General features: G+C 41.5%; 1 protein-coding gene across 1 annotated transcript in view; it reads left to right on the forward strand.

The window, feature by feature from the left end:
- The first annotated feature begins 1,382 nt into the window (after positions 1-1,382).
- LOC126204263 (trichoplein keratin filament-binding protein-like) overlaps positions 1,383-25,610 on the forward strand; it is a 104,785-nt gene continuing 80,557 nt past the window's right edge. The window contains exons 1-2 of the mRNA XM_049938653.1: positions 1,383-1,388; positions 15,834-16,076. Of these exons, the coding sequence (XP_049794610.1) occupies positions 1,383-1,388; positions 15,834-16,076 (249 nt within the window). The remainder of the gene's footprint in view (positions 1,389-15,833; positions 16,077-25,610) is intronic.

The raw sequence follows: 25,610 nt of genomic DNA on the forward strand, positions 1-25,610 counted from the left end.
ATTCTCCAGGGCTGCATCAGCGCATCAGGGATTCCATGCGACTGGATGCATGTATCCTCGCTAACGGAGGACATTTTGAACATTTCCTGTAACAAATTGTTTGAAGTCACGCTGGTACGTTCTGTTACTGTGTGTTTCCATTCCATGATTACTGTGATTTGAAGAGAAGTAATAAAATGAGCTCTAACATGGAAAGTAAGCGTTTCCGGACTCATGTCCACATAACATATTTTCTTTCTTTGTGTGTGAGGAATGTTTCGTGAAAGTTTGGCCGAACCTTTTTGTAACACCCTGTATATGTGACGTGAGGTATTCTATGCTACCAATATTTCCATCCATTTTCCCCCTTCATTTTCCACATAAATAATACAATACAAACACGCGATATCCTTAACGTGAAAATATTACTTGCCTTGATATACGTCAACCATATTTTTTGTCTTTCGTATTCCTTTGTTTCTGAACACTCTTTTCACCTGTTACATCTGTGTAATAAATTATCTCTGGCTAATTCTGACATCATTGGTCAAAGCTGACGGGCTGTATCCCGTGATTCATTAGACCCCAAATTTGTGGTTCCCGCCAACATTTCGAGCAGTACACTTGTCGATATAAGATGTAAAATAGGACATTTTGTGCCTATTTTGTATGTGACGTACCACTCAAACCTCTTAACTAACTACTGCTTAAACTATAAATTGTGACTCCCTTAGAATAAAATATGGAGTAGTAAAATTTACGATGGTTTAGTAACAATGTCACAATGTCTCTCCCTCTATGTTTTAGGATTACGTACTGTTGTTATGCCCAATTATACCATACCCACGGAAACTGGGATATGGAAACCACGACATATTCGGAATGAAATAGCCATATATTTCTCTCAAACAAGAGCAGCAATGCCATTGCTTCATTCGTATCAGTTTAAGATCTCGTCTTACATCCCAGTCTAACCACGTTTTTGACGAAAGAAAAGCAGAACCAAAATCATATATGTGAAGCCATAGCTCTACTTATTTCTATACTGTATGTATTTTAATTTGTGTGGCGCGCGACGAAATAGTCACGTTAACGTTGGCTGAATAGATCACCTCTGCTATTCCCGCTGTAACTGGCTAACTAGATCAAGTGTCCCGTGCTCACACTGCGTAACAAAAGCACATCATACAGCGCAATTTCAATTTTACAGTTTCCGAAGTTGTCGTTACGTATTTGGTGCATTTCGTATTTATACTTGCTCATTTCGCAAATATGCAGTTCTAGTGATACATTGTATTAAATACCTATCCAAGAGACGTCCTTCTCGATTTATTTTCCTACAGTGCCTGAAAGTGCGATACCGATATAACAAATTAATATCAGGCCTCACACGCATTAACTCCATGTCGGTAAGCAGAATGCCCATAATGTTTTACAATAAGACATGTTAGATTTGCCACAAAAAATAATATCTTTAATGAAGAAAGGTCAGACGGACAGCCCGTGTGGAAATCGTCTCTGGAAACCTAACCGCACGGGATTACGAGAGTTATCTTCTCTGTTTTCCATCAATAAAAGAAGTATTATTACTCATGCTATGTAATTGTGTGTAGTTTTGTGGCGATACAGAAGTAATTGTTTTGTCGTAACCCGGGAGACATTGAGAAAAAACAGCGAAACGCTTGGAACAAGCAACTACACTCCTGGAAATGGAAAAAAGAACACATTGACACCGGTGTGTCAGACCCACCATACTTGCACCGCCGCCGTCAGTGTCAGCCAGTTTGCCGTGGCATACGGAGCTCCATCGCAGTCTTTAACACTGGTAGCATGCCGCGACAGCGTGGACGTGAACCGTATGTGCAGTTGACGGACTTTGAGCGAGGGCGTATAGTGGGCATGCGGGAGGCCGGGTGGACGTACCGCCGAATTGCTCAACACGTGGGGCGTGAGGTCTCCACAGTACATCGATGTTGTCGCCAGTGGTCGGCGGAAGGTGCACGTGCCCGTCGACCTGGGACCGGACCGCAGCTACGCACGGATGCACGCCAAGACCGTAGGATCCTACGCAGTGCCGTAGGGGACCGCACCGCCACTTCCCAGCAAATTAGGGACACTGTTGCTCCTGGGGTATCGGCGAGGACCATTCGCAACCGTCTCCATGAAGCTGGGCTACGGTCCCGCACACCGTTAGGCCGTCTTCCGCTCACGCCCCAACATCGTGCAGCCCGCCTCCAGTGGTGTCGCGACAGGCGTGAATGGAGGGACGAATGGAGACGTGTCGTCTTCAGCGATGAGAGTCGATTCTGCCTTGGTGCCAATGATGGTCGTATGCGTGTTTGGTGCCGTGCAGGTGAGCGCTACCATCAGGACTGCATACGACCGAGGCACACAGGGCCAACACCCGGCATCATGGTGTGGGGAGCGATCTCCTACACTGGCCGTACACCACTGGTGATCGTCGAGGGGACACTGAATAGTGCACGGTACATCCAAACCGTCATCGAACCCATCGTTCTACCATTCCTAGACCGGCAAGGGAACTTGCTGTTCCAACAGGACAATGCACGTCCGCATGTATCCCGTGCCACCCAACGTGCTCTAGAAGGTGTAAGTCAACTACCCTGGCCAACAAGATCTCCGGATCTGTCCCCCATTGAGCATGTTTGGGACTGGATGAAGCGTCGTCTCACGCGGTCTGCACGTCCAGCACGAACGCTGGTCCAACTGAGGCGCCAGGTGGAAATGGCATGGCAAGCCGTTCCACAGGACTATATCCAGCATCTCTACCATCGTCTCCATGGGAGATGTATCTGACCCCACGAATGTGTCAATAAAGTTTCCCCTTCCTGGGACAATGAATTCACGGTGTTCTTATTTCAATTTCCAGGAGTGTATATGGTCAACAAGACGCTGGAAATTCATTCCAAGATATCAATACTCTTTGAAAACCCAACGAAATAGAATGAGGGGAATAGTATTGAGTTGACCATTAAGTAAGCAATTAATGCTTTTCATGCCCTATGGTTGTCCACTTAGTAACTTAATTATCCTCGTAAAACGAACATTTCATAACAAAACATTAGCGATAACGTGAAAAATTCATTCCACGCCATCACTCCGATTTTTTCTCGTAACCAACTCCACAGGCAAAGCACCTACATCGCAAGATCTATATCCTGCAATTAGACAGTGGCTGAAGCATCAATCTACTGCTTCACCCTACAAATTAAACCAAGTCCATCGAAAAACGAATTTGTATCACGGAAACCACTAACATTTTTCGACAAACATACCAAAAAATCCCAAAAATACAGAAAGAGGTATCGTATCTTAAAGTCAATGATTACAAGATCAGCATACGTCATCACGCCTCAACCCATACTGACAAACAATGTAAAGCATACGTATATTCCGCGAAAACAAAATAACTAATGTCACTGGCTACCGTATCCTATCACTCGATTGGCTGACACCTACGTCACATAATTCCGCGTTTGCCAATATCAGCACACAAAGCCACCGCTGCCGCAAGTAAAATTTAATTCCATCGTCCTATTGGGTACGCGAAACAGACGCGTTTCTAATCTACGTGAAGCAGACATACACCGCCGTGACTTCCGCTGGCCCCAATATAGCGTTTAGCCGTTAAAAATGGATACTTAGTCTGTTGTGGAAAATAGTAAAGATACATCTGGCGATGGTGGTGCGAATGCTACAGACATATTAATAACCGTAGAGCCAGTCAGAAAAATGTATTAAGCATAAATTAACTTTCCAATGACAGCGCACTATGCACTGACACCATAGAAGTTGCTCGTGACTTACGAGCGAATGTACAGGGTATACCGTCGAGAATCCTACGTGTTATGAAGTTTTACAAATCCAAAACCACAGATGCCCTACGTTCGTTTAGAAGGCAATACGGGGAAAGTAGGGAGGCTACATTCAATGTCCGCGGGAAAGTTTATCAACAATAATATTCCAGACATTAATAATCTCATCATTAACACCTCTCAATGGGAAAAACTGACTCAGACTAGGAACAAAGTGTACAAATTTGTTGTTACAGTCAAAAGTGCCATTCAATAAGAGCTTAGATGCTTACATTCATTCCCTCTCATGTTACTCAACGAAAGAGTCATACACAAGTTTTTTGTCAATGTATCAGAAAAATAAATATTGCAGTTATTTCAAACTCTAAAAGTGTTGGAAGTAAAACGAATTAACAAAAGAATAGTCCCAAATAACTTAACGCGTCGTAAGAATGCTACCTGGTATTTTAACATTTGATGCACAGACCGCTTCCGAATTACGTAGATATTGACGGAACTAGGTATTACGTTGCACCATACTTGCAAGCATTTAAACAATTCCTCTACTGTTTACGCTTCAAGCACGCAAGTACACAGTTCCGTAACCAGGTAGCCGCGCTGGGTAGCCGTGCGGACTGGGACGTCTAGCCACGGTTCGCGCGGCTACCCCCGTCGGAGGTTCGAGTCCTCCCTTGGGCATGTGTGTGTGTGTGTGTGTTGTCCCCAGCGTAAGTTAGTTTAAGTTAGAGTAAGTAGTGTGTAAGCCTAGGGGCCGATGATCTCAGCAGTTTGGTCCCATAGACCTTACCACAAATTTCCAAATTTTCCGTAACCATTTTCTAAGTGGAAACGCGGTGAGCTTCACATCTCAGATAAGTGCTGGAGCGTTAAATCTACTGCAGTAGCTCGCACGAAGCAACTGACAAAACATATAAGCCACGTGCCCTAGGGACCACGCTGTAGCAACGAAATGAGAGATTCAACATTATCTTTTGTTGTCTTAGTAACCAGAATAACAGTGATTTAAGTGTATGAGAACCTGGAATTATTGATAAATATTTTCCTTTTGAATATAAAATTATTGTCCAGTAAGCAACTACTGTGAAAGAACGTGGATCAGTTTGTGTATTATAATAATGCCAACGGAATAATCTTTTGATTTATTTCTGTGACGCGTTTCGTTGATTGCTGCGGTGATTTGCTATCTGTTCTGGTGCCAGCTTTAGGCTTTTCTTACTGCTACTGGTTTTCAGCTTTTGGCGCTTTATGTTGAGCGTTATATTTCTAGTGATGTCTTAGACACCGTGTTTTCTTTAGTTCCTGCGACTCTTGGCTATATGTGTTGCGTTTTATTTAGTTCCTGCGGCTCTTGAATATGTGTTTGTGTCGCAGTTTAGCTTTCTGTATTGGTATCCGTCTTTTTATTTCCTGTGTTGGTTTCAGCATTTTCAGTTAAGCTATCTAGATCAAGTGATTACTTCCATACCTCGTTTTATCAGTCGCAGTGATTTTTGGCTATCTTCATTGGTACTGCTTTTTTTTTTTTTTTTTTTGCTCGTTGTACAGCTATCGGTTTCTGGCTTTCTGTATTGGTCTCTTAATTTAAGCTATATATGTCAAGTGATTCGCGTCTAATTTGTTTTTTGCGTCTTTAAAACCAACCATTTTATAAAGTTTCTCTGGTTGTTTCGTTTTGTGTATTTTACTTTTATCATGACTTTTCCATTTCGTGCCCCAAGAGTAGACGACATTTCGCCAGACCTACTGATACCCTTGATGCGCAAGTTGTATGAGACAGACGAAATACCTTCAGACTTTAAGAAGAATGTAATAATTCCAATCCCAAAGAAAGCAGTTGCTGACAGGTGTGAGAATTAGCGAACTATTAGTTTAATGAGTCATGGTTGTAAAATACTAGCACGAATTCTTTGCAGAAGAATGGAAAAACTGGTAAAAGCCCACCTCGAGGAAGATAAGTTTGGATTCCGAAGAAATATAGGAACACTGACTCGACGACTTCTCGTAGAAGATAGGTTAATGAAAGATAAACTTACGTTTATAGGATTTGTAGACTTAGAGAAAGTTTTTAACAATGTTGACTGGATTACTCTCTTTGAAATTCTGAAGGTAGCAGGGGTAAATGCAGGGAGCTAAAGGGTATTTACAACTTGTACAGAAACCGCAAAGCAGTTACAACAGTCGAGGGCACGAGAAGGAAGCAGTGATTGACAAAGGAGTGACACAGGGTTGTAGTCTATCCCTGATATTCAATCGATACATTGAGCAAGCAATGAAGGAAAACAAAGAAAAATTTAAGGAAGGAATTAGGCTTCAGGGGGAAGAACCAAAAACTTTGAGGTTTTCTGATGACATCGTAATTCCGTCCGAGGCCGCAAAGGACTTGGGAGAGCAGTTGAACGGAATGGACAGTGTCTTGATTGGATCGTTGATTTGGGAGAGGGAACCGAACAATGAGGCCAAGGGTCCCATCGGATTAGGGAAGGATAGGGAAGGAAGTCGGCCGTACGCTATGGAAGGCATTTGCCTGAAGCGACCTAGGGAAATCACGGAAAACCTAAATGAGGATGGCCGGCCACCGGTTTGTACCGTCGTCCCCCCGAAAGCGAGTCCAGTGTGTTGACACTGCGCCACCTCGCTCGGTACAGTGTCTTGAAACGTGGATATAAGAAGAACGTTAACAACAAGGATAACGGAGTGTTTGTTGTTGTTGTGGTCTTCAGTCCTGAGACTGGTTTGATGCGGCTTTCCATGCTACCCTATCCTGTGCAAGTTTCTTTATCTCCCAGTACCTACTGCAACATACAACCTTCTGAATCTGCTTAGTGTATTCATCTCTTGGTCACCCTCTACGATTTTTACCCTCCACCCTGCCCTCCAAAGCTAAATTGGTGATGCCTCAGAATATGTCCTACCAACCGATCCCTTCTTCTCTTCAAGTTGTGCCACAAACTCCTCTTCTCCTCAATTCTATTCAATACCTCCTCATTAGTTATGTGATCTACCCATCTAATCTTCAGCATTCTTCTGTAGCACCACATTTCGAAAGCTTCTATTCTCTTCCTGTCCAAACTATTTATCGTCCATGTTTCACTTCCATACATGGCTACACTCCATACAAATACTTTCAGAAACGACTTCCTGACACTTAAATCTATACTCGATGTTAACAAATTTCTCTTCTTCAAAAACGCTTTCCTTGCCATTGTCAGTCTACATTTTATATCTTCTCTACTTCGACCATCATCGGTTATTTTGCTCCCCAAATAGCAAAACTCTTTCACTACTTTAACTGTCTCTTTTCCTAATCTAATTCCCTCAGCATCACCCGACTTAATTCGACTAAATTCCATTATCCTCGTTTTGCTTTTGTTGATGTTCATCTTATATCCTCCTTTCAAGACACTGTCCATTCCGTTCAACTGCTCTTCCAAGTCCTTTGCTGTCACTGACAGAATTACAATGTCATCGGCGAACCTCAAAGTTTTTATTTCTTCTCCATGTATTTTAATACCTACTCCGAATTTTTCTTTTGTTTCCTTTACTGCTTGCTCAATATACAGATTGAATAACATCGGGGATAGGCTACAACCCTGCCTCACTCCCTTCCCAACCACTGCTTCCCTTTCATGCCCCTCGACCCTTATAACTGCCATCTGGTTTCTGTACAAATTGTAAATAGCCATTCGCTCCCTGTATTTTACCCCTGCCACCTTTAGAATTTTAAAGAGAGTGTAATTGAATTAAATCAAATGAAATTGAGGAATTAGATTAGGAAACTAAACACTTAAAGTATTAGATGAGTTCTGCTATTTGGGCAATAAAATAACGGATGATGGCCGAAGTTGGGAGGATATAAAACGTAGCCTGGCAATGGCACTAAAAGCGTTTCTGAAGAAGAGAAAGTTGCTAACATCGAATATAGATTTAAGTGTTAAGAAGTCTTTTTTGAAAATATTTGTATGGGGTGTACCCGTGTATGGAGGAGCAACATGGGCGATAAACACTTTAGACGAGAACAGAAGCTTTTGAAATTTGGTGCTACAGAGGAATGCTGAAAATTAGATGGGTAAATCACGTAGCTAGTGAGGAGATAGTGAACAGAATTGTGTGTGTTTGTGAATTCCTAAGGGACCAAACTGCTGAGGTCATTAGTCCCTGGACTTACACACTAGTTAAACTACGCTAAGAACAACACACAGGCCCATGCCCGAGGGAGGACTCGAACCTCCGGCAGGAGGGGCCGCGCAGTCCGTGACATGACGTCTCGAACTGCGCAGCCATTCAGCGCGGCTGAAATAGAATTAGGGAGAAAAGAAATTTATGGCTCAACACGACTAGAAGGAGAGATCGGTGGACAGGACACATTGTGACCAATCAAGGGCTCACAAATTTAACATTGGAGGGAAATGTGGAGGATAAAAATCATAGAGGGACACAAAGAGAAGAATACAGTAAACAGATTCAGAAGGATGCACGTTGCTGTAGCTATACAAAAGTGAAGAGGCTAGCGCAGGATAGAATGGTATGGAAGGCTACGTCAAACCAGTCTTCGGACTGAAGACCCCAGCAAACAACATTAGATTTTGGTTTGTCCGCGCCAAAAATCACAATTTTACTCTCTTGTCCCGTTACTTTCAATCTTTATTGTTAAGAACTTGGGCTACTTTGTATTTGATGCTTAAACATTCCTGCCATGGAAACTTTTCATGTCATTGGTTACTATTTTGTAGTCATGTTTGCTTCTATTTTGGGGCTTGATATGACATTGTCGGTCAAAGCCAACAGGTGGTACCGAATAGTCGATTATCCCGCATGTACGGTATCAGCGCTACCTACAGGACCCGTCGTGCTGGTAGTTATTAGGGCTCTTGAAGAGGGCTCTGGTTTATCCGCCTCCGGTGTTCCTGAGGAGGCGCGCAGTTTTCTATGGCTTAGAATCAGTTCCCTGCACTTCCGCAACAGAAACACGGATAAAACTTCACAGACTGTTAATTGGTGGAATAACTGGCCCTCTTCAGGGCTGCCACAGGTTGCTTTGCAGTCTCATAGGCCTCTGACATACGTACAACAAAATAACCACGAAAATAATACCTAACGTTCCATTTCAAAGTGCGGTCTTGGTTAAATTTCGTTGCTAACTTCTTTCGTTGTATGAGGAGACCGCAAATCGCACCAGCTTGGATGGGAAGTCGTGACAGGGACGGAGTAAAATTGATGAACGTGTAACGAAGGTTCCACCACATCGATAAAAATTTCATGTAGAAGGATGTCAGCAATTGAATTAGCAGGGAGGTGAGTGGCGGTTTGATTTCTGCTGTAAATGTCAGATGGCCTATGTACAATGTAAAACGCTAATAATTTTGGTGAGGAATCACTCAAGAATGCAGAGCTAGCACGGACAATATATTACATTCAGTTTATAGCAAGGATGGTTAGAATTTAACTCTATGTTGATACAAAATTTCCATCACACCAGGTCGTACCTACAGCGAAAGTCGGTGTTAGTTATAAAAATAATTCTGACATCCATCAAAGCAGTGTGTGGATCACTTTGCCTCAAGCAGCTGAAAATCCGTGCTTATGAATATACTGCTACAGCTAGTTGCAGTCATATTGCAATTTATAGTATGAATCAGCTGCTAGAACCTTAATAAATTCTCTGTCGGACCTACAGTTTGAAACTATTGAATATTCCACTACTACAACCACTAGTAGTCTACCAACTGAGCCACATCGACTCACACGTCTATATGAACTACTATAGTACAGTTTCTTGTACAAGCACCCATATAGTTCATCAGATATGATTTAGAAACCCCCTTCGAAAGGTTTGATAATGTATATATTAGTCGTTTATGTGTACTGAGATGTAGGACATTCGCAGTCTAAATCGAAAGGCCTATTTTTAACACTTGTAAGTACAAGACTTTCACGTTACTTCTACTAAGAAACAAACTGAAACCATAGGAAACGCGACTGCGTGGACTGCGATTGCCTTAGGTTGGATACCAACCAGTTTCAAAGCAAAATTCCTTGTTTCAGACGCAAAAGTGAAAAATAAAGTTGCATCACCTCTAGATATTAGACTCCATCAAACGTAGACTCCATCAAACGAGGGTGTATGTGGGTTGGACGTGCCGGGATGTCCTACGCATAACGTAAAACACACATAATTCATATGATGCATCGCTTAAAATCGCATGAGTACTAAATTACGTTTTGCTTATAGCATAGCTTAAAGTACTAATAAGCAAGTGAAACTACTGTATATTACAAGCTAAAGACTTTCATGCTCCTTCTACTAAGCTATAACCCTTAGAAGCTGGTCTTTGTATGTCCTGCAGCGTTTCATACAGCACATTGTGGAGAACATATAGGAGTGTTAGTGGTTCCCTTTCCTGTACCACTCGCAAATGGAGCAATGGGAGAACGATTTTGGGCTGTATGTACGTCGCCTGTCTCCGTTTGCGTGTTGGATAACGGTATAGGGGAGTGTATGCTAGATACAGCATGCTTCGTGCAAGTAGTTTAGCGTGTTGGAACGTCACATGAGAATAACACAGTAGAAATTATTGTTACTGACTTCTGGTCAGTGTTCAATACAGTTCCGAGACGTCACCACGTGAACAAAGTACAGAATGTCACGTGGGGTTTATGACTGAATTGAAAAGTTGCTAGCACATTCCATGTTGCTCTTAACGGTGGGGAAACACACTCTGTTTGCTCACGTCACTGGATGGTATTAGATACATGAACCTATGTTGATGCTGTGTTTGAAACAGTTCCGCACTGTCGTCATGTGAACATAATGCAGAGTTTAATATTAGATTTGTGGTTCGGATGCGGGGTTAGTAGGAAATAGCTTGTTGTTCTTCACACAGAGGGAAATTTGTGCTTAACCCTTTAATGCATAATGCAGCTGATCAGCTACAGACTTCATTTCTTCGATGTATCCTATACTGAGCAACATTTTGTAACAAATTCGTTATGTTCAAAAATGTTCAAATGTGTGTGAAATCTTATGGGAATTACCTGCTAAGGTCATCAGTCCCTAAGCTTACACACTACTTAACCTAAATTATCCTAAGGACAAACACACATACCCATGCCCGAGGGAGGACTCGAACCTCCGCCGGGACCAGTCACACACTCCATGACTGCAGCGCCCCAGACCACTCGGCTAATCCCGCACGGCAAATTCGTTATGTAGTTAAGTGTACGAGGTGTGGCTAGAAAAAAACCGGACTAGTACTGGTGAAACAATAAAACGAATGCAATAAGGCTGAAAGTCGCGTGGCCTGTCACGTGACTCTCGCTCCGCCTACTGCTCGAGTTTCATCTGCCTCCTGCACTCAGTCTGCCCGTGGCGTCTGTTTGAATTGGTTGAGGTTTTGTCTATGCGTCGGAAAATGTTGAGTGTACAGAAAGAACAGCGTGTTAACATCAAATTTTGTTTCAAACTAGGAAAATCTGCAAGTGAAACGTTTGTAATGTTACAACAAGTGTACGGCGATGATTGTTTATCGCGAACACAAGTGTTTGAGTGGTTTAAACGATTTAAAGATGGCCGCGAAGACACCAGTGATGACACTCGCACTGGCAGACCATTGTCAGCAAAAACTGATGCAAACATTGAAAAAATCGGTAAACTTGTTCGATAAGATCGCCGTTTAAGAATCAGAGCAGTGTCTGAGTTAACAGGAGTTGACAAGGAAAGTGTCGAACAAGTTTACCGATTTTTTCAATGTTTGCATCAGTTTTTGCTGACAATGGTCTGCCAGTGCGAGTGTCATCACTGGTGTCTTCACGGCCATCTTTAAATCGTTTAAACCACTCAAACACTTGTGTTCGCGATAAACAATCATCGTCGTACACTTGTTGTAATATTACAAACGTTTCACTTGCAGATTTTCCTAGTTTGAAACAAAATCTGATGTTAACACGCTGTTCTTTCTGTACACTCAACATTTTCCGACGCACAGACAAAACGTCAACTACTTCAAACAGACGCCACGGGCAGACTGAGTGCAGGAGGCAGATGACACTCGAGCAGTAGGCGGAGCGAGAGTCACGTGACAGGCCACGCGACTTTCAGCCTTATTGCATTCGTTTTATTGTTTCACCAGTACTAGTCCGGTTTTTTTCTAGCCACACCTCGTATACACTCTATTGCAGCTGCTAAGCTGCTAGTAGTTCTTCATGGCTATCGTAAATGGCAGGATGAACTGAACCAGTTAGACAATCAGCTGTGTGGATGTACTGACGCACGTGTGTTTTGACGGAAAGTAGAGGCCTTTTTTGGTGTTTGTGCACTGATTTTTGGGTTTGAAAATTACTTTTTTATTTTGAAAACGTAAGTAGATATGGTGTAGCCAGATAATTCGAGTGTCTTTACGATAGATTTGAAATTAGGTCTGTTTTTGTTTTTGTAGCGATTGTCAACAATAATGCTTTGTTAATTTAATTTAAAAATTTTTCAATATTTTTATAGGCACTACACACTAAACGTGGTAATTTTTACAGCTTGAAATAAAAAAATCATGCATTTAAGGGTTAAAAGTAATTACATGCGTTCCTTTAGTGGCATCTGTCTGAATGATACTTTAAAATAGGGGTTAGGAGTGCTGCATTGTGTTAAATTATCGTCGCAGTTACATGTTTTGTAAACTTTCACGTTAATGATCTGTGAAAGGGACGTCTATATTTCTCCCATAAATGGAGTATGGCGTGAAGGTGTGCTTTCATGTGGTCCCATTGTCCCAAAACGTCTGGGAATAGCTTCCTGTCGGTACAGTGCCGGGTGAAAGCGGTTGGACAGGGGGCCGCCCCGGTAGCAGATGACATCTGGCATACAGCACAATGTGATGCCTTACAGTTCTTAAGTGTGAAATAATGTGGTCAGCTGTGGTAGGGGTACACTATCTATACAGTAAAATATGTTACAAACAACTGATAGCAACGTAGCTGCTGTTATGGTGGTGACTTGTCCAGAGCCGTAGGTACAAGCAGCCTCTCTGTAGCAGTTTGACGATAACGGTGGATTGTGGTCTCACCTTGTGCAGACGAGATACCCTACGGAGTGTGTTGGTGCGTCTTTACAGCAGCGGCATGGAACTAGTCCCGAGAGGCGGTGCCTGCAGAAGCTCAGCCCACTGCTGCCTGATGTGGTATTTGTGTAAATAATATGCAAATGCTTCCATTTCCCATTCCTGTCCTATGACACTGGGCAGTGACTAGTGTTCGCCAAACAGTACTAGTAAACAGCACAGTTTTAAGGTTCGGAAAGATGGTCTACTGCAAACAACCAGAGGGTTTTCAAGCATTTTAAACATAGGGTAAGCGAATTTCTCACTATTTTAAATTTAGGATGAATTTATTTTTTTATTATTTTCTCCTAGCAGTGGTAGTAGTTGCTTAAACATAATGCAAGTGCACTTAAAATTAGGACAAGTCCGACCCAAAGATATGGTGCCAGTGGCTTAAACTGTGACATCAAACGGGTGGGGCGCCGGGGAATTGTTTATGGGTAGCATAATTAGACTTAGGGAAAAAGTGAGCTCGCGATCTTACTTACGGAAATTGAACTTCAGGAGAAACAGTATGCAGGAACTCCAGAGTGCCCTCACTGTTTTAAAAATAACGATAAGCCTCCGAGTGAATAATAGTTTGCAGAAAATACGTCAACTAGGTTTTCATGTCTCTGAAAGTAGGTAAGGAGGGTGGTTACTACCTGCAGGACGAAAGATATCTTCAGGCTCAGACTGACAAGCTTTATCTAATAGACAGGCCTGAACCTGCATGGGAAACAAACAAACACCTTTTGTCCTAGATCTGACATGTCTGGAGATTCCCCAGACTTCGATGGAATACCAACCTATCTGTCACCCATCATATGGCCCGACAGCCAGGAGTGATGGTCTGCCGCGCGGCATTAGCCGAGCGGTCTAGGGCGCTGCAGTCATGGACTGTGCGGCTGGTCCCGGCGGAGGTTCGAGTCCTCCCTCGGGCATGGGTGTGTGTGTTTGCCCTTAGGATAATTTAGGTTACGAAGTGTGTAATCTTAGGGACTGATGACCTTAGCAGTTAAGTCCCATAAGTTTTCACACATATTTGAACATTTTTGAAGTGATGGTCTGGGGTGCCACTTCTTTTCATAGCGGGACCCCTTTGCCCCTTTGATTGTCACCTGCGGTACCCTTACGGGTCAGCGGTATGTCAACGATATTCTACACCCGGTCTGTTGCCCTTGACGAAAAAATACTCCGGGCTAAGATTTCAGCAAGATAATGCCCATCCACATACGGCAAAAATTTCTACTGCTTGTCTTTGTGCTTGCAGAATCCTACGTTGGCCAAGAAAGTCACCGGATCTCTCCTCAACTGAGAACGTTTGGAGCATTGTGGCAGCGTCCTCCAACCATCTCACGATTTTCACGATCTAATGCGCCAACCGAGCAGAATTGGTCACGAAATTGCTCTCGAGGACATCCACACAACTCCATCGATCAGTGACCTATATATATGCAAACTGAAGCGACAAATAAAAATTTGTGCTAAAGCATCTGCAATGCTGTTCTATTTTAGGGAGAATACCAAGTGGATTCAGGTGTAAAAGGGAATTTGGATTGACGAGGGAGGCGTGCTAGGCTAGTTCGTGAAGTTGTGCGAAGCCTCTGTACCAGGGTGGCGAAGTGGCTACCACATTTGCAAAGTGAGCAGGAGACCTGGGTTCGAATCCCGACCTAGGTAAAAATTTTCATTCGTTGCTTCAGTCTCCATATACATCACAGATGTCTGAGACTTGCCCTACAACAGGTACAGGTTGAAGGGAGGGGTGTAGACCTTGCCCATTGTTTCATAACTACAGACTTGGACCTACAGGTGTAACAAACATCCTTTGTCGCAGGGGGGAAATCTGATAACAATACAGTCTGCCCTCATGTTCTAGGTCATCCATCTTGGATTCTGATGTCACAGAGCTGCACCAGTATTCCAGGGCAGCCATGCCGAATTTTTTACTTAGCACAAATGACCAACTTCTACCAACAAGACAATGAGCCGTCTTGAATTTTTCAGTTTTCTGTCAATTTATACTTAGGATAACTGTCCTACTTACACAGCGACGTCATAAAAGTGGGGAAAAAACGCACTAGCGCAATTGGGCTATTGTTTGAATTTCAAGCCAATTTTCGATTTTCCTGCCATTTTTTAAAAATTTTGCACCAAATTTTGAATTTCCCGTTATTTTATACATAAAACAATTGGCCTTTGTAATAATTCTGGCAACAGTGCATCACAACGTAGGGGATGGGCACGAACTCTGGCAAAATTGCACACTGAGCTACTTCTCTCCCAATCTAGCTACTTCTGTCTATCTTCTCCTGCCCCTCTTTCTGTCCATCTGCTGCTCCTCTCTCCCCCTGTCCATCTGCTCGTCCCCCATCTTGTTTTTCATGTTCTCCTCCCCTGTCTGTCCATCTCCTTCCCCCCGTCTAGCTCCCCCTGCACTTTACATATAATTCACCTCTTGTAGCCACAGCTTAAAGCACATAGCAGCTGTACAAAGTTAATACTTCGAGTCTCTAGTCTTGGACGGCAACAATGTCAAAATTACGGTCTGCATTCCAGACATCCCAGTTACCTTTTGTACAATCAGTAACACGGCATGAACCCAGCCAAAAAATCCGTCTTTAGTTTCTGCTAGGTTGCGACCTACAACTTCATGATGACATTTACTGATGACTCCTTGCTGACCATGACCCAACACCAGTTGTTAATCAGGTTTCTGCTCAGATGCCTCCAGCTTTATTGGTCCTGGGTCGCTACAAACCAGTGTCTTACACAGTTTTTTTCCATTCAGTACCTTAAACAACCAGAAATAATTATTTCCCTGTACTGGTTGATTATCTGAAAACATTCACTTTATGATCTTTATCTGTTGCTGTAAGTTTTCTTGGGAGTTAATAACGCCCTCTTTATGCTACAGTAATAATTTTAGAGTGGCTCGCTTTGTTGTTAGGAAGAGCCTGTGTCTCCTGAGGGGAGCTTGGTGGAGGAGGCGGCAGAAGAGGAGGAGGCGGAGCCGGCGCCGGCGAACACGTGGGAGGCGTGGGTCAGACAGCAGCAGCTGCTGAATCAGTTCGACGCAGTGCACGACGAGGCGCAGCGGCTGCGCGTCATGAACTTGCTGCTGCAGTCCAAGATGCGGCGCTACTTGAAGCGGCGCGCAAAGTCCATGGGCAGCACTTCGTCCTCATTTTCCGTAAGTCCAACTCGCCACCTCTTCCCACTACACTCCATTGAACAGCAGGTCCGCCAAGCAGTGTCTCTCAAAACCTGACGACTCACTCCTATCCATTACACTCCCCTACAGAATTAGTTCACATCTGTTACCTCTGGAAGACTGACCTATCAGTGCTAACCTCCACTCTCCACTGCATGGCAGAACCACATCAACTTCCTCTGTAAGACTTGAAACGTCTCTGTGAAGTCGTTCCATAAGACGCTTGTCCAATTATGTACAACTTACTCGCTTTACTACCTGATTTTAGCTCAATTCATGAACTCTTCCAGAAAGACTGAGCACTCAAATAAGGCCTTTTGAATATTATATGTGTGTTTTAATGTGGGGTTTCGGTTTCGTTTTGTGGGAAACGCTGAGTTGGTCATCGTATGCCGTGAGCAGACGATGTTGTTTCTCGTCTGAAGGAGAGTACAGGATGACCAACTTAGGTTTCCAGTACCTGAACAGAGAGGTTTACCCATCTTAGTCGAAGGCTGTGTCGAAGGCTGTTTGTGTGTGTGAGGTTGGTGACGGAGGGCTACCCCTCTGGTAGCTTCCGCTGCACGGGGAGCTAGGTAATCTCGTGAGAGAAAGCGGCACTATTCGGTGAACGCTTGGTGAGTACGGACCGTAGCTCTTAAGGGGGGTTTCAGGTGATAGGAATCAGGTTGAGTTAGGACTTCATTATGTTTAACTGTTGAAATACTTAAGAACTTCAGCTTAACTGAAGGGTGTGAAGCGAGTATGATTTTTAATGATTTTAATCTTATATTTTATGGAAGTTCTCTTGTCTTTGTGGGTAGATTTTGTGCCACGTGTTTGGTAATCAACGACCCTTCTGGTCCACCACGGCACCGCAACCGCAATAGGCTTTCTTTTAACAGTTTGCTTGCTTAATGAGCTATAATTTCTGCAAGAATATCTGTTCTTTCGTGCACTTTCTACAAAGCAGCACAACAGTTTGATCCGTAATGCACCACGTGCTCTAGTTCGGCCGTTTGCAACCAGCAGACGCAGTTAGTATATTAAATAATTATCGCAGAGCCTCGTGTATTGGTTAAACCTCTGTCCAGCAAAGAATCGTAATGCAAATCTCACTGAGATATTTTTATGGTATTAATGCAAAGGAGATGATACTATAATTGTCTCCCACCCCCGTCTTCTGTGTTTCTTCTTGCTGTTGTTAAATTGTGTTGTCTCATTCTCACTAATTGAAGGCTTGCCGATGAAGAAAATCATGGCCATTCTCTGGGCGAGGCCTCTGTCATCATCACAATGCCAGCCTGTGTGATCTCCCCTATCCCAGCTCCCTGCACATGGCTGTGACTCCAGCAACGTCGGAACATCCAGTCACTCTCATTTGAGGTGATCGGTGGTTCACAAACAAATACCTCACTGCTCAAGTTGAAACGTCCCCTTAGAAAAATTTATACATGACTGCTTAAACTGACACACAATATTTTTTTAGCGCAACGCAATCTGACTTTCAAAAATCCCTACAAAAAAATGGCCCTGACTAACATTAACCTATACGTTTCACAAAACTACTGCAATACAGCGAGCGCCACTACTGCCAGCTAAATAAAAGATTCAAACTACGGAAGGCACCAACTACTGATAGGCATAGTTAGAAAATGAAAGATTTTAATAGAGAGCAAACAATGTATTTACCTTAATAGTCATAATATATATAGCAGTTCATGACATCCAGTCTTACAAATTTCAAAACTCCGCCATCTCTCTCCCCACATCCACCACTGCTGGCGGCTCACCTCCAACTGTGCAACGCTATGCGCTGTTAACATCCAGCTGCCCAACATTACAATGGCAGACAACAATCCAAACTAGCCACAGACTGCACACAGCACAGCCAGTGATTTTCATACAGAGCGCTACGTGGCGTTACCAATAAGAAAACCTAAACAGCCTACTTACATAGCCCCCATGCTCCCCACAAAAAATTTTACAAATTGTTTTGGGCAGTGCCTAATATTTATTTGGTAAAATTTTTAATAATTACAATAACAAAGAAATCAAATGCACACACTTATTGATACAATGTTGGTCAAAAGCTAAAATTTTCTCACAGTCGATAAAGACAGTCCTGATCATTCATCACAGTAAAATTTCAGTGTTTTTTGTTGTCAAAGTCTGAGCAGTAAAAGAAAATGCACACGGAAGTAGTGGATTTCCATGCAGTCTTGAAGAAGTAGTGTTGTCCTTCCAACGGAAAGACAGTGCTGACTCTTGACATGCAGACAGGTAATGGGCCATAACAGAGCAAACCCACAGCAGAGTCATTCGAAGGTTTGAAGAATATTGGTAGGTAGGTCATCACAGAGTAGACCTACTGTAGTCCTAGTAGAGATTACAGTATTAGTGGGCCACAAGAGGTGCAGACCCACTGCAGTCCTTGTAGAAATAATGGCACTGGTGAGTCAGCAAAGATGTAGACGCACTGTAGTCCTTGTAGAAATAATGGTATTGTTGGGTCATCAAAGATGCAGACCCACTGTAGTCCTTGTAGAGATGGCCAGCAGCCATCTGTTGTGACTGTGCAGGTGCACAATCACCATTGAAGAGTCTTGTGGATAATATAGCAAGTCCATAACGACCACTTGTGCACTCACAAAGTTTTTGGAATTGTCCTTAGAACCAGCAATGCTGTTATCCAGTCCCTTGCTGAATGATTAACACATGTGCAAACACTAACAGTCCCTACTTCTCACATATTGTCCATATACTATGACCAACAGAAACGTGTGCAGTGAAATGGAACTTACAAGTTAATAATATGATGAACTGGTGTCAATTACAATTTTATAACATAAGAATACAATTACAAAGGTACAAAATACATCATTAAAGAACATAACAATACAGATAACATTTGTAGTACAGGCTTTACAAAAGAATCGAAATAACATATACATCAGTGTTACAGGAATATATAAAATAATGAGAATAGTTTTCGAAACATTAATTTCACACGTGAGCCTTAAAACAGAACAGAATAAATAATGTCTAAACATCTTTACAAAGAAAATAACATAGTAATTGGAAAATTCTACAACATAAATCTTATTAGCTAAACACATAAAGGCAGGAAAAACACAAATATACAAGAGTACACAAACACATAGCAGAATAACACAGCGTGAAAGGACAGGGTTTGTTTTCAGTGTAACATTTGGTACTGCAGTATTTTGCAAACAAAACCTTTTTTTTTTTCTTGGAGATCTCCCTTCGTTCATCATTAGTCCCAAAAAGTCCTATCTATACCTGCTTTCTGTATTCTATTCATATTTCTTTCAAAATAATTATTTCTCATTGTACAATACTCCTTTTGGCCCAAATCTTTTTCATATAACTTCTCAATGCTTTCTTTCCCTATTCTCCATAGTCAGTTTCTTATATAGTCTACCCCCTCTTAAACTAACTTAAATCTACTGAGCTCAGATGCTAAACTAAGGGACGAGGCAATGCAGCAGCACAAAACAATTAACACAAACAGCAATGACAAAAAAATGCAAATTTGCAAAGGAAGCAGCATTATATAAATTAGCAAAGCAATTGCAATATTACAACTAATATAAGGCAATGTGCAGCAAACAAGAAAAATAAATCTGGCTTAGCAGAGTAATACAAATTAAAATTCAGTAGCACTACGCCTGGCAAACAGCAGCAGCAAATGCAATAACTTATACCTAAACATGACATAGCTCAAGCAGAAAAAATATTATAGTGAAAATGGCCATGTTTAATACCTATGTCACATCTTAACACTAGGGTGATGCATCACGAGAACTTACACTAGCAGATAAGTTAACAAGTCGTAAAAAAATTATTTATGCAATTCCTGTGAAGGGAAATGTCTATTTATGTCCCTCGTTTTCTTGGAAGTAGATCATAAATTTCTTATTGACTGGATCTGTAGGCATAAAATAACTATATTAGTACATCTATTAAATTTTATTTCAACCAATGCTGCAGTGCAGCTAGAAACTAGATATTAAACAAAATGAGCAAACTCTCAACTAGAAAGACAATAGACATAAAATGTTTCTCATCATTTCATTAGGCATTTTAGTAAATATCATAAATTAAGAACTCCACAGTATAATCATATGTTTTTAAGTTTGAGCGTGTCCTATTTGCGATGCTTTCTACAAAGAAATGTCAATAGCGAGGATAATGGCCTCCTTTTTTTTTCTACCTGTGCCGCTGAAACGCACACACTAATGGCTTTTTCTCCAGGTAGGTGGCACAGTTGGGCGGCCATGACGCATTACGTGCAGGTCACTCAACTTTCTTACCGAAATATTTACGACAGCAGTTTGCACTACAGTGACAGTCTCGTATAAAAAATTTCACAGGTCGAGAATTTGCGTTGCAAATGTGTAGAAACAATATCCTATCAATATAACAGAGTCCAAAAAAATTTTTGCGGCATTGTGATACATTCACGCATGTACACACATTTCATAACTCTTTAAAGTACGATTCTCAGCTTATTGATCATAAACGTACCTCAACAGCATAATACATATCGTCGTCATAAAAATATCATAACATCTCAGTCAATTCTTAAAATCGTCGTAGCTTCCTCCAATAATCTCAAAACCTAAAACAAAATACTCTGCTCATTTCAATAGTGTCATCTACCTCAAACGTACTTTAAAAATCCTGATCCCATACCAAATATATCATTCAAAGTCCTCATAGTATCACAATGGTTCTGAAAAAATATGAACAGTTCACAAAGTTCAGACAAAATACAATTTCATAAGTGTGAAGTTATCCATCTGTGTAATTATGTAAACATCTGTCACTGAAGTAGTAAAAAAAAATGTTTCTTTCTCTGTTAAATAATCACATAGCTGTGTAATTCTGTGTTAGAGAAATATGGTACCGAAGTGTAAAGTTGTATAAGCAAATACCATATTAGCTTGGGCTCCTTGTGCTTGCCAAACACATGGTACACAAAGTAAGCGTGTACCCCCCCTGAGGATTAATGTAATTATACCCTCAGGTGTTACAGATTACAGCAATGGAATAAAATGTATCACGGAAAACTTTCTTTGTAATTCAAAGATCTTTAAAAATAAATGTTTTAAGTACAAAATTAATCACTCAAATACGTGTCCTGTAGCACTAAACTGTGCTCTTGTTGTAAGATAATCTCTGTGGAAGTGTTGTAGTTATCGTCTTCCGAAAGCTAAGTTCTGCAGAAGCCAATGTACTTACCTCATGATAAACAAAAGTGAAATGCTTTGCGTATAGATATCGTAGATATTACGTACCTTACCGTGATCAAGAAAGTACTATAATGTAATGTATTGTTGTGCTACGGAAAAGGCTGTCTCATTGTAGCTATACCACAAAAGTTACTACTAAAACATGTTTTACTTTCCAGAATAATACATAAAACTGTGCAGACATAAAACAGAAACACCACAAAAGCAACATTGTAAATTGTCACTCATTAGTAGCGTCGTGATAAAATCGTGTAGCTGTCACATAAACTAATCACTGTGTCATCTGGTATCTCACATAAAGTACTTTAAATCCAGAATGTATTTTCAAGTAAACCAAAATGTTGCATTAAAATCTCATTAGCAGTACTGGTAAATGTTCTAAGTATGTGAGCCTTATAGTCGTTACGTAATCGTGCAACTAACAAGCAAGAATGTACACACAAAATGACACTGTGTCGTCTGTTCACAAAGTGCATTCGTAATTTCTGTTTAAATAAGTTCTCTTGGTTCTTGACTGGATATTTAACTTCAAACATTGTTGCATGTTAACAGATTCTAAGCCTGACAAAGCATACTAGTAATGTAAAGTGAAAAATTTTATAGCAAAGACTAGGTTAAAAAAACAGATTATCTCTCAATAAACAGTTTTACATGTGAAATGTGGTGCAATCCTTTACTCTTCCTAGTACTCAGAGTTTCAACTTGAACGCAATTATCATGTGGTATACGTCGGTAAGGAATACTGGAATTTTTCTCAAGGTTAGCGTCTATGTTATTTTTCGCTGAGCCAGCCGGCGCACGTGGCTGCCCTCGGTGCGAGTCATTGTCTGTCTCTTTGTTGGCGCGCGTCGTTATTGGGATTAGGAGACCTAACTTCTACAAATTCACCTTGTCGAGAGGGCCCTGCTCTGTTTGAATCCCGCCAGTTCTGATGCAATTCAGGTCTGTCGTTACGATCATATCGTCTGTCGCCATGTCGGTAGATTCCATAGTTTCTTTCTTGTCGGTCACGTGGTGAAGAATTTCTCCCTGAATCGTAACTGCTCGCTGAACTGTTGCGTCTGAAATTATTCTGTCTCCCTTGATAATAATAGTTCTGGTTACCATATTGTCTGTTTCTATGATTGTCTCTGTGATAGTCACTACCACGGAGAGGTGATCTTTCCCTGTAATTATTACTACTCTGCCAACGTTTGTCATATGGGTGGTGTCTGTTTTGGTCACGATTTGTGTTGTGAGAATAGCCTTGTCGTGTCCATTTATTATTTCTGTCATCGCGGAATTGTGACGGATGTGACCTGTAATTGTTGTGCTCCTGTTTTCGCGTTCGGCGATTGTCAGTGTCAATTTCCAATTCTTGTAACAGTCCCTGAAAAGCTTCAATGTCGTCTTTGCAACGTCCTGCCAAAATAATATGTCGTAAATGTTCAGGCAATTTGATTAAGCAAATGCGGATGAGTTATGAGGGGCTGTATGGGTTTGACAGGTACTGATTCATGTGCAGCATGTCTTCAAAATATTTCACAAGACTGGAAAATTCAGATTGTTCGAAATGTTTCATCATTATGATGCCATGTTTTACTCGATCTTGTGTAGCTTGAGACCAATATGCTGAGAGGAAGGCATGATAAAATTCTCCTTCACTGTGGCTATCGTGAATGACCGATCGCATTCTTACAGCTGGTTCATTCTCTAAGTAGCCACACATAAATTCTAATCTGTGCTCTAATGACCAGTTGGGAGGAAAACAATGAGAGAATTGATATAGCCACGCTTGTGGATGAATGTCGTTGCCAGAATTCTTAAATGTTTTGAATTTAGTAAAGAACAGCTTATAGTCAAAATCATCGTGTCGGCGAGTCGCATATCGGTCATTGCTACGTCGTGTCGGCGGTTCCATCTCAAAATTCGGTGCACATTGGCAATTTCTTTCATAACTTCCGAAATGCCCTGTGTTATTATTTTGCGGCTTTTCCGTATTTCTAAGTCCCTCTCCCCGTGTTGGAGCGCGAGTGTCCTCTGAAATTTGTAATTTTTGTATTACTTGTGCCAACTGATCCTGTACTTCCCGGATTTCTCTTTTGTGTTGCGTATTAATTTGATTCTGATTTTGTTTGAATTTCTTAATTTGTTCATACTCTTCTGTGTCAGTGATGGCTACAGGTCTAGTATCATTCAGATCATCATCTACCTTTGTAGATAAGTTAGTGAACTGATCCGAAAGTTCGGCTACTTTCTCCGATAGTGTACTTATTTCCTCAGTGTGTTTTTCTGAACCAAGTTTCAGAGTGTCCATTTGTGTTGAAATCGTATCTACTGTGTCCTTTAAGTTTTCCTAAGTTTTTGCAAGTTGCGTAACCGAATCGGTAGATGCAACTGAGTCAAATTTAGCTTGCAAGGTCTTATGATTTTCATGAACAATAGTTTGCAGTTCTTTTATGGCTGCTTCGTGATTCTGTAATGTATTTTCATGCCGCGAAAAAATAGGTTGGAAATGCTCACAAATTTGTGTTTTTACGTCATTACAGACTTTTTGACATTTCGATTCGATTTTATGTAACTCAGTAGTTAAATCTTCACGTGTTTGTTCAAGCGTGGTGTGAAGATTTTGTTCCATTGTGTCTAACTTTTGAAGATTTTGTCCCATTTGTTTCTGATTTTGTTCAAGCGTTGTGTCTAACTTTTGTAGCCTTTGTCCCATTTGTTGCATTAACTGTAATCACAGTGCACTGGTGTCTGAAACATGTTCCTCAGTGCTATTCGGCAGTGCATTTGAACCGGCAATATTCGCATTTTGAAAAGCAGAAAATGTGTTTTGATTTATTTGAGAAAACGGTGAGGACGCAAAACCTGAATCTACAGTATTTGCAAGATTGTGTCCTGTCATTTGGGAATCCTGAGGCGAGCTGTTGCCGACCGATCGATCGATAATGCTTCCCTGTTCACTAATTGTTTCACTGCCTACACCATTATTTGCAGCTCGCTCCAATTCCCTATGCACAATTACCAAATTACCACTTTCAACATTAGTTAATTCATTACAAGGTGGCGCTAACACACTGCTTTCGTCTTCACTGTCATTTCTCAGCTTACTTTGGAGTCTAGTATTACGTTTTTCACACGCCATTATTGTCACAATATTTCACACGATAACACAGAAAAGCACAATTTGAAGAGCAAAAATAAGAGAACACATTAACATAGCACTGAAAAAAATATATAGTTAATTGCAAGCGCAATTGCGAAATCCTTGGTGCAAATTTACATGCATGCCACAAGTGTTTTACTGTACAACAATGAAAGCCTGCAACTACAAGGGAGATTCTCTCTACAATTACGCGCTAGCAATAAACAAAATCTACACTAATTACATAAACTACAAGAGAAAATCAGAAGATTCCAGTGAGGTATCCTCGGCTAAGGGTCGACATATGAAATGTCCCCTTAGAAAAATTAATTAAGACTGTGTTTAAACTGACACACAGTATTTTTTTAGCGCAACGCAATCTGACTTTCAAAAATCCCTACAAAAAAATGGCCCTGACTAACATTAACCTATACGTTTCACAAATCGCTTACCTCACAAAAATCTTGGTTACTCTAACTACTGCAATACAGCGGGTGGGTAGATTTTGTGCCACGTGTTTGGTAATCAACGACCCTTCTGGTCCACCACGGCACCGCAACCGCAATAGGCTTTCTTTTAACAGTTTGCTTGCTTAATGAGCTATAATTTCTGCAAGAATATCTGTTCTTTCGTGCACTTTCTACAAAGCAGCACAACAGTTAAATCCGTAATGCACCACGTGCTCTAGTTCAGCCGTTTGCAACCAGCAGACGCAGTTAGTATATTAAATAATTATCGCAGAGCCTCGTGTATTGGTTAAACCTCTGTCCAGCAAAGAATCGTAATGCAAATCTCACTGAGATATTTTTATGGTATTAATGCAAAGGAGATGATACTATAATTGTCTCCCACCCCCGTCTTCTGTGTTTCTTCTTGCTGTTGTTAAATTGTGTTGTCTCATTCTCACTAATTGAAGGCTTGCCGATGAAGAAAATCATGGCCATTCTCTGGGCGAGGCCTCTGTCATCATCACAATGCCAGCCTGTGTGATCTCCCCTATCCCAGCTCCCTGCACATGGCTGTGACTCCAGCAACGTCGGAACATCCAGTCACTCTCATTTGAGGTGATCGGTGGTTCACAAACAAATACCTCACTGCTCAAGTTGAAACGTCCCCTTAGAAAAATTT

This window comes from Schistocerca nitens, chromosome 9, assembly GCF_023898315.1.
Source record: "Schistocerca nitens isolate TAMUIC-IGC-003100 chromosome 9, iqSchNite1.1, whole genome shotgun sequence".
In the NCBI taxonomy this organism is placed as follows: Eukaryota; Metazoa; Arthropoda; class Insecta; order Orthoptera; family Acrididae; genus Schistocerca; species Schistocerca nitens.